The sequence below is a fragment of the Oncorhynchus nerka genome, linkage group LG17 (genome assembly GCF_034236695.1).
Source record: "Oncorhynchus nerka isolate Pitt River linkage group LG17, Oner_Uvic_2.0, whole genome shotgun sequence".
Classification (NCBI taxonomy): Eukaryota; Metazoa; Chordata; class Actinopteri; order Salmoniformes; family Salmonidae; genus Oncorhynchus; species Oncorhynchus nerka.
Genome location: NC_088412.1, coordinates 48,475,369 through 48,485,731, shown reverse-complemented (window position 1 = coordinate 48,485,731; position 10,363 = coordinate 48,475,369). Strand labels below are relative to the sequence as shown.

The 10,363-nt window shown below is 45.6% G+C and overlaps 1 protein-coding gene across 1 annotated transcript in view; it reads right to left on the bottom strand.

Moving 5' to 3' along the window:
• Positions 1-10,363, bottom strand: part of LOC115145353 (SH3-containing GRB2-like protein 3-interacting protein 1) — a 121,248-nt gene that overhangs the window by 15,932 nt on the left and 94,953 nt on the right. Inside the window, 8 exon segments of the mRNA XM_065003208.1 lie at positions 1,595-1,654; positions 3,432-3,588; positions 3,974-4,110; positions 5,780-6,264; positions 6,266-6,608; positions 6,778-6,815; positions 6,817-6,847; positions 7,318-7,422. Of these exon segments, the coding sequence (XP_064859280.1) occupies positions 1,595-1,654; positions 3,432-3,588; positions 3,974-4,110; positions 5,780-6,264; positions 6,266-6,608; positions 6,778-6,815; positions 6,817-6,847; positions 7,318-7,422 (1,356 nt within the window).

Below are 10,363 nucleotides of genomic sequence, written 5' to 3'. Positions count from 1 at the left end.
AGGGAGGAAGAGAGAAGGACAGTAGCGTGAGTCACACAGCAGGTCTACCACACATCACAGTGAGGTGAAGTGGGGCATGGCACAGCAAGCCAAAACAGTGCCATGCCAGAACAAAAGGGTGTGTGTCTGTCTTCGTGTCGGCTGCCTACGAGCTTTCACACTATTGACCTGAACCGCAAAGGATCCATAGCCAGGTCAGAAAAGCGTTGACCAGCTCTGCTCAGCTCAGTAGTGTGAAACGGGTACATGTGTGTGTGTGGGAGGGGGCAGGACCAGGTGAAATAAGGTATCTCTTGGTGGATGGCGGATCTCTAGGGGCGTGGGGGAAAACAAGCCAAGCCTGGAGAGGACAGACTGGGAACGATACCTGGCAAATCGTTCGTACTGCACATACAACGTTCAGCCACACACTGCTATAGAAAACCCTTCATTACCATTATCATTACATGAAAACTTTTACATCACATCCCAATAGTAGACCGTTTTCTTTTGTGTCACACCGGCCATAGTCTTTCAGAATAAAATGGACTCTGGCTGTTGTACCTGATGATGTACACCAGGGGGTGGTGATTAGGGTAGAACCAGGGGTGCTGGAGGGGGTTGTTGGGCTCACTGTTAAGGTGTGACCGCTGAGGGGGTGGTTGGGACCTTGGGAGGTTGTGAATGGATGGATGGAGTGGAGGTGAATGGCGGACAGGTGTTCTGATGGGGGGTTGCATGGTTAGAGTTGTGGAGAAACATGTTCTCATGGGTGGAGTGAGAGGGTGAGAAGGTAGAGGGGAGGTCTAGTACAGGGGGGGCAGATGGGGATCAGGGGGAGAGGTTGGGATATGGGCACCGGAGAGCTCTCTCACTGGCTGCCTGCCTGTCTGTGATGATCGGAGTGGTGAGGAAGAGGGTGGCGCGATGAATACCAACCAGTTGGAGACACTCAGGCTAATTCTCCTGCCAGACTTCAAAAGCAGCTAGGCTCTGTTTCTTTCACAGAGTGTGTGAGTGTGTGTGTGGATCTAGAGTGCCAACAGATGCCACAGAAGCTCTTCAGACAGGCTACACTTTTTACACACTGGAACACACACACATCACAGAATAACAGCATGGTTGAAAACACAGTGCACTCCATACAGTACACACATATCACACAAAAATGGATGTTGCCGTGGTGATGTGGGCAGCAAAGGATGGACAGTCATAAAAAAAAATTTAAAAAAGAACCTTGCAGGAGTGGGATGATAAAAACAGATGCATGGCATTTCAGCTTTATCATTGGGATGCTTTTCATTCAACACTAATGAAATGAAATCTGTGGCGTACTCCAATATCTCAGTTCAAAGTTACTCCCATCATATGACAGCTGCCATCAACTCTGAGATGGATTGACAAAAACAAACAAACAAAGCAAGAAAATTATAATGGGTAGATGGACCTATGACATCAGACGGTCTTCAAAGCTTGGGTGGAACATTCACCACTCCAAGAGTGCCACCCCCCTTCCTCTCAGACAGCCTCCCTCCATCCAAAGAATAGAGTACCTCCCAGGTACCACCCCGCCCACTCAGAAAGCCTCCCTCCCTCCATCCACACTATACTGTACCTGCCAGGGAATCAAAGGGCCTCCCAAACGTGGGCAGTTTGTCTACAAAAGCATCATCTTCTGACATCACAAAAAGCGACAGCCCAAAAGCAAAAAAAGGACAGAGCAAAAAACAAAACAAATGCAAATCAAAACAAAGAAAAGGAATAACGGTAATACATTTTAAAAAACGGACAGTGTCACAGTAAGGAGGGCACGTTGTGAATGAAAAAATTATGGGATGGATGAAAAATGTGGAGAGAAAAACTCAAATACAAAAATCTATGGGATGAGAAACACACAAGGCATGATCAGCATTTCAATTGTGGGCTCTCTGCTCAAAGCCTACTTCTATATTCTACTGTTCTACTCGCAGATATAAAGTACATGACATACACTACCGTTCAACAGTTTGGGGTCACTTAGAAATGTCCTTGTTTTTGAAAGAAAGGCAAAAAAAAATGGTCCATTAAAATGACATCAAATTGATCAGAAATACAGTGTAGACATTCTTAATATTGTAAATGACTATTGTAGCTGGAAACTGATTTTTAATGGAATATCTAGATAGGCGTACAGAGGCCCATTATCAGCAACCATCACTCCTGTGTTCCAATGGCACATTGTGTTAGCTAATACAAGTTTATCATTTTAAAAGGCTAATTGATAATTAGAAAACCCTTTTGCAATTATGTTAGCACAGCTGAAAACTGTTTGTCCTGATTAAAGAAGCAATAAAACTGGCCTTCTTTAGACTAGTTGAGTATCTGGAGCATCAGCATTTGTGGGTTCGATTACAGGCTCAAAATGGCCATAAACAAAGAACCCGCTTCTGAAATTTGTCAGTCTATTCTTGTTCTAAATGAAGGCTATTCCATGCGATAAATTACCAAGAAACTGAAGATCTCGTACAACGCTGTGTACTACTCCCTTCACAGAACAGCGCAAACTGGCTCTAACCAGAATAGAAAGAGGAGTGGGAGGCCCCGGTGCACAACTGAGAAAGAGGACAAGTACATTAGAGTGTCTAGTTTGAGAAACAGACACCTCACAAGTCCTCAACTGGCAGATTCATTAAATAGTACCCGCAAAACACCAGTCTCAACGTCAACAGTGAAGAGGCGACTCCAGGATGCTGTTGCTGATAATGGGCCTCTGTACTACTATGTAGATATTCCATTCCATTTTTTATTTTTTTAATAAGCCATTTCCAGCTACAATAGTCATCTACAACATTAACAATGTCTACACTGTATTTCTGATCAATGTGATGTCATTTTAATGGCCCATTTTTTTTGTTGCTTTTCTTTAAAAAAAAAGGAAATGTCAAGTGACCCCAAACTTTTGAACGGTAGTGTGTCTAACAAAACAGTAAGTACCCAGCAAACATTTACCACATCAGGCTTCGTTTAAGGGATGATTTAAAATTTCGCTCTCTGGGATTAATACCATGTGTGTCTTTATGACTCACTGAATTACCTCGTAATATACTGTAGGCTCTTCTGACAATAACCTTCTCCCCCAGCTGAGGGAATGGTTACAGTATATTTAACCATTCCATTACGACATATTAGGCATGTTGTAGTCTTTAGAATCGTTACCACATCCACAGAAATGCAGTGTACACTGAGTGAGTGTAACACATTACACTGCTGGAGGAGTGCATGAGGATTTATTGAGAGAGAGAGTTGAGAGAGTCACAGAAAAGCACCGGCAGCCGATGGACGCCGCCATCTCAGCAGCAGCACAGAGATTGACCGAAGCAAACACTCAACACAGGTAACAGCATAAGTACTGTAACAGTAGCACAGGTACAGCAGCACAGGTAGTGATGAGAGAGATGACGTGGCACACACACCTGACACAGAGACAGTGAGATCTTTACCGACGGTGGGGGTGGTGGCTGCACTCAAGGAGTTGTTGGAGGAGATGGAGGAAGTGCTCTCGGCCCGAGCCAGGGGGGCGACTGGAGGGGGGCTGGACGAGTGACTGACCGGGGGACTAAAAGGCCGGCTCTGCACGGGGACAGAGTGACAGAGAAAAAAGACATGTTTCCACGTTAGATATCCTATTAGTTATGATTTAATTATAGGTCATTTAATGTTCAATCATCCTCACAGTTCAGCATCTGGGGGGGGGGGGGGGGGCTAAACGTCAAGAACACTTGAAACTAACGGTCAAATATCTACTACAGGTTGCGGATGTACCATAAAGTATAAAAGAGGTATTGTTTACGAGGAGGAGTGTGTTGCTTGATGAGGTTTGAGGTTTTTATTACTGTATCACGTACCATATCCCTTACACTGTTTTTTATATATATAAGAAGAGTGGTTACTGTGCAAGTAGGGTGTTATTACAGTGTGTAGTAAGTCAAGTGTAAACAAAGATATCATCACGTACCACGTCCCCCATGCTAGGTTTCCCAGGAGGCAGTTTGGGTCGTGAGGAAGGGCGTGGCGGAGGTGGGGGTGGGGTGGGGCTGCTGACAACAGCTGATGGAGCTGACGGTGTAGCAGATCGAGCCGGAGAGGACGCTCCTGCAAGGGGGACAAGAGGACACCTGGCTTAGAAGAACACTGGGACATCACTGTCCAGAGAAATCGAAAATCAACATGTGGGGAGATCCTAGAACATCAAAACAAAACTGACCAGACAGTCTCTAGAACAGGGGTGACAAACTCATTCCACGGAGGGCCTAGTGCCTGCAGGTTTTTTGTTTTTTCCTTTCAATTGAGACTGAGACAACCAGGGTAGGGGAGTTCATTACTAATGAGTGACCTTAATTCATCAATCAAGTACAAGGGAGGAGCGAAAACCCACAGAAACTCGGCCCTCCGTGGAATGAGTTTGACACGAGCTCTAGAACATCTAGTTAATTCTAGAACAATGACTGGATAAGCTGGTTTCCTGTTGACGGAACAGTATGTTTGATTGAATTTCCACTGAGCTAAATTGAATTGGATAGAACGCCAGTGAAACACAACACACACCAGTCCACCATGGCTATCTATGAGGAAGGTTTTGGGAGACAGTAGTGCAGGGGTGTCACACATATGGCCCAGGGGGTACATTCTGGCCGCTGGTGGTTTGAGTAAAACATAATTTTTTTTCAATAAATATACTTTAAAACGATTAAAACTGTGTAGAAATGATAATGGTCCTGTATTCATACAGGTTCTTGACTGTCCAGGCCGCGAATAATCACTTGACAGTAAAGGAGCATTGAAAATTCCAAAATCTATGGATAGAGAACTATGTTATGCCAATTTTGAAGGCAAGGAAATATAACACATTACCAGTACGGCCCTCTGGACCTCATTTAAGATCAAATGCGGCTCCCGGGGCAAACATTTGTTTGACACCCCTGCAGTAGTGGGTGATATGATCTTTTTTTTTTTTTAAACACTCTGGACTCAGTCAGTCACTTTATTGTTTATCTTGAGGGCCGATTTTCCCACAGGGGGACAAGAAAGTCAGAGCCAGAATACCCACTCATCCCGGCATTCCGAAGTGCTGTGTCAACAGGATCTGTCCCAGCTGTGTTTTCAGTCCTGAATCCGGTTGTTCCGTGTGTTAAACTAAACTAACTAATGCCCTTCATCATGGCCACGTGCACTACACACACAGTCAGGTCTACACTACACTCTTCTCTTTTTAGTCTGCAACAGAACAACACTGCACAACGACCGTCATAATTGTAAAGCACCTTTTACATAGACGACAACAGGGAACAACGGGTTCATTGGCTTAGGGATCTTAACCCACTTTTTTCTGATACACACACACACACACACACATAAAATCATAAAATCAAGTGTGTGTGTGTAAGATGAGCTGTAGGTCTAAACAAGAGCAGTGTTTCTGTACAGTACCTTCTCTTATATTGTATTAATGTGAGGATGGTGATCAGCCCTGATATGGGAATCAGTCAGCATTAATCTAACCATTAAGCAGCGTAATGAATATAATTATCCTACTCACAGCTGATTTCAATGGGCCGCTCCAGTCAAACAGCAAGCCACCTAAACCCAATCACTGGCTTAAATAGATGGTCATTATGTTCCTATCAAAGTATGTGCTTACACTAGCTGACTGCGTTAAACATCAGCACATCTCTACGGGCTGATGCCGACAGTGGTTAGGTGGGTTGTGAAGTAATGGATGGGGGTGTTGTGTAGGATGAGTTTAGCCTTCAGGGGTACTCACCACTACCCGTACCCCCTGTCGTTGGTCCTGGAGAGGACACCACTGCCCTGTATGTAGGGGGTGGAGGAGGGGGCGGCGCAACACGGGAACCCTGGCCAGCATCTTTGGGTGACAGGGTGGTGGTGGTTTCACTGAGGTCCTCTTTCGGAGGGGCAGGTGGGACAGGCAGAGCTGCTGCTTCAGGACTCCTCCGTTCCTCCGCGGCCAAGACGAGGGGCCGGGGGATGGTGCGTGAGGGTGCTTCCACAGGGGCAGGGGGGCTGGTGGGGGAGACAGGTATGCTTGCTTTGGGAGAAGAGGGAACTGCAGAGGGGACAGGGGCAACGCTGCTGGGTGAGGTGACAAGGGGAGCAGGGGCGATGCTGGAGGTTAAGTCGAGAGTGGGGACAACAGTGGGTGTGGGAGTGGGGGGTGGTGTAGGGTCCTTTGGAGGAAGTGGTGAGGGTGGGGGTGTAGGGTCTTTCGGCGTGGGTGGGACAGTGGCTGGGGGGCACTGGTTCATCTGTAGGGGGTGGGGAGGTGGGTAATGGAGAGACAGGTTTTTCCTGTGGGGGAGGGGAGGTGGGGAGAGGGGAGAGAGAGGGGGCAGGGACAGGGTCATCCAGAGGGAGAGGGGAGGTGGGTACAGGAGGGGCAGGGGGATCTTCTGGAGGGGGTGGGGACGTTGGAGGGGGTGGTTTTTCAGAGGCTGCGGATTCCTCCTCGCTGAAGCAGATCCATTTGTCGGCAGATTCCTCGCCAAAGGCAGGGGGTTCCGCTGGGCCGAAAATGTTATCCAGGTTTGGGACGGAGGTCTTCCTCCCTGAGCCTTCTGCCTTTATTGACAAACCTGACAGACAGAGCCACGTGCAGGGAGAGAGGAGCAGAGCAGTTAGTATGAGAATGAGTGAGAGAGATTGAGAGAGTGAGAGAGAGTGACAGCAAATGCAAGAAAAAGTTAGAGGGAAGGAGCGAGGGAAGGGGGCTGGAGTGAGGGGTCGAGGGATGAAAGGTCTTACCAGCAGCATCTGCAGAGGGGAGCCAGTCAGTGGGGGGTCGGGGCATTCTTGGGCGGAAGCGGGGGCGGAGCTGCAATGATATCAGTGCATCCATGAACAGCCTGTCACTCTAAAGGGTGGCGCCATCTAGAGGCACCTGGTGGTAGTGCCTGGCTGTGTCACACCAGCTCAGCACAGTACAGGTAGGGAACTACCATACAGCCCCCATGCCATATATTACATACACCACCATGCATATGGCCCATAATCCATGCAGATGCAGGGGGGGGGGGGGAGAAGAGGAAGAGGCAATTGAATCATGATGCTCAACATTAGTATGGGATTGAATTATTTCTCTAACTAATGACGGATGAAATGAGTGGGTTAGTACGGGTTGCGGAGGAAGAGTTAATGGCACACTTGTTCACAGACTCTCTCTCCCTCTGTTCATCCGTCCAGATCGCTCATTAGTTTCAGTCATGAGGGTGAGGTGGTTTATGAGGTGAGTTGATGGTTCCGTGCAGTCATTCCAGGAAGTGCAAACACACATGGAAAACTTACTGCCTGTAGGGAAGGGTCTTGTGAAAGAGAAGTCTGGGCTCAGTGACTCAGACTCAGGTAGAGGAGCACCCCATACGCCACACACCACTGGCTCAGATATACCCACTACGTTCAGGACAGACAGGGGACATAACATAGAGGGGGCGTCAGTTTAATAAGCTAAAAGTAAATACCTCTTGGTAACTGTGTGTTAAAATACGCATGCTAGCATCTACAATAAAGACATGCATTGAATCTGAATTCTTGGACCTAGATTACCATTAGCTATTGTCTATAACCAACCAATCACTGCTCAAAAAAAGACACCAAGAAGTGACGAGGTAATATCAGTTTTATTAGCTATAGTTGTGGCGAATATCTCCTACTACTGAAGGCAGCATCTTATACAAGCTCATCCGTTATTTACAAATAGAGAATAGCAACCCTATCAGTCTCACAGAATCATGTACTTTATATAACCACTCCATTGAGAAAGAGGGAGGGACTAACAGCCTCATAGAGAAACTTCTATCTCTGAATGGTGTGTTAAAAAAGCAAAGGCTGCTGGATCTGTATGTAGTGACATTAGCTATGCTTCGGCAGGTAGTTATATAACAAGCTAAGAGCTTTCCAGTCAGAGCCTGCAGAGCTAGTATAGAACCCTGACTGTGAGAGGGGTGAGGGGAGGATTCACACGACAACAAACCAACCACAGTGGAATCTCATTTACCTCATAGTGCCTCTGACCACGAGCGTGTTTGTGAGAGTTTTAGCTTGCAAGACATAGTGGCAGCGTGTGCAGCTGACAGGGAAGAGGGATAGTGTCTTTAGAGGTGGCCCGAAAGGCAGTGGAGAGAATAGGAAGCATCCATCTTGTTGGTGCTATGCATCTGCGGTGTGTCTTCAGTGTCACAGCCAGCGGCAGTGTTCCACGACAAGCCGTTGTCGTTACAGTGCTCGATCACAGAAAAACAAGGTAGGGATGGACACACGCACGCACACACACGCTAGTGCTGAGCGATTAGTGCTTTTTGAGGTCAGTTCGAGTTTATTTAAAAAAAAAAAAAAAATAATCACAGTCTACGATTTCTGGTTATTTTTTCCCCTTTTCTTTTTACATGAAATTACTACTTTAAAATGATTTTAACACGTTTTAATTGAAATTCCAAAGCCAAATACTGAGAACATTCAATTGCCAAAGCATTGAAAACCAGTCATTGTCTTATTACTTTATTGATTGACTTTCTTTTATTTAATTCTTTAGTCATCATCTCATCTCTGCTCATCTCATCTCTGTTCATCTCATCTCTGTTCATCTCATCTCTGCTCATCTCATCTCTGCTCATCTCATCTCTGTTCATCTCATCTCATCTCTGCTCATCTCATCTCTGCTCATCTCATCTCTGCTCATCTCATCTCTGTTCATCTCATCTCATCTCATCTCTGCTCATCTCATCTCTGTTCATCTCATCTCATCTCATCTCTGCTCATCTCATCTCTGCTCATCTCATCTCATCTCATCTCTGCTCATCTCATCTCATCTCTGCTCATCTCATCTCATCTCTGCTCATCTCATCTCTGCTCATCTCATCTCATCTCTGCTCATCTCATCTCTGTTCATCTCATCTCATCTCTGCTCATCTCATCTCATCTCAGCTCATCTCATCTCTGCTCATCTCATCTCTGCTCATCTCATCTCTGCTCATCTCATCTCATCTCTGCTCATCTCATCTCATCTCTGCTCATCTCATCTCTGCTCATCTCATCTCATCTCTGCTCATCTCATCTCTGTTCATCTCATCTCATCTCTGCTCATCTCATCTCTGCTCATCTCATCTCTGTTCATCTCATCTCTGTTCATCTCATCTCATCTCTGCTCATCTCATCTCTGCTCATCTCATCTCTGTTCATCTCATCTCATCTCATCTCTGCTCATCTCATCTCATCTCAGCTCATCTCATCTCATCTCTGCTCATCTCATCTCTGTTCATCTCATCTCTGTTCATCTCATCTCATCTCTGCTCATCTCATCTCATCTCATCTCAGCTCATCTCTGCTCATCTCATCTCTGCTCATCTCATCTCTGCTCATCTCATCTCATCTCATCTCTGCTCATCTCATCTCTGCTCATCTCATCTCATCTCTGCTCATCTCATCTCATCTCTGCTCATCTCAGCTCATCTCATCTCATCTCTGCTCATCTCATCTCTGCTCAGGCAGTAGCAGTCAGCCGGCCAGACCACCATCTAACGGTGCGTTCTTCTGCCCAGGTGTTGCCAGATCTTACATATCAACTAACCACATCATACAGTATAGAGGTCGACCGATTAATCAGAATGGCTGATTAATTAGGGCCGATTTCAAGTTCATATAACAATCGGAAATCGGTATTTTTGGGCGCCGATTTTGAAAAATATTTTTTTTACACCTTTATTTAACTAGGCAAGTCACATTCTTATTTTCAATGACGGCCTAGGAACGTTCTGCCTCGTTCAGGGGCAGAACGACAGATTTTTACCTTGTCAGCTCAGGGGATCCAATCTTGCAACCTTACAGTTAACTAGTCTAACGCTCTAACTACCTGATTACATTGCACTCCACGAGAAGTCTGTCTGTTACGCGAATGCAGTAAGCCAAGGTAAGTTGCTAGCTAGCATTAAACTTATCTTATAAAAAACAAACAAACAATGACTGTCGTTGCTCCAATGTGTACTTAACCATAAACATCAATGCCTTTCTTAAAATCAATACACAAGTATATATTTCTAAACCTGCATATTTAGTTAAAAGAAATCCAGGTTAGCAGGAAATAATAACCAGGTGAAATTGTGTCATTTCTCTTGCGTTCATTGCACGCAGAGTCAGGGTATATGCAACAGTTTGGGCTGCCTGGCTCGTTGCAAACTAATTTGCCAGAATTTTATGTAATTATGACATAACATTGAAGGTTGTACAATGTAACAGGAATATTTAGACTCATGGATGCTTAGATAAAATACGGAAGAGAATAAACGTTTTGTTTTCGAGGTGATAGTTTCCGGATTTGACCTAAGGCTCGTATTTCTGT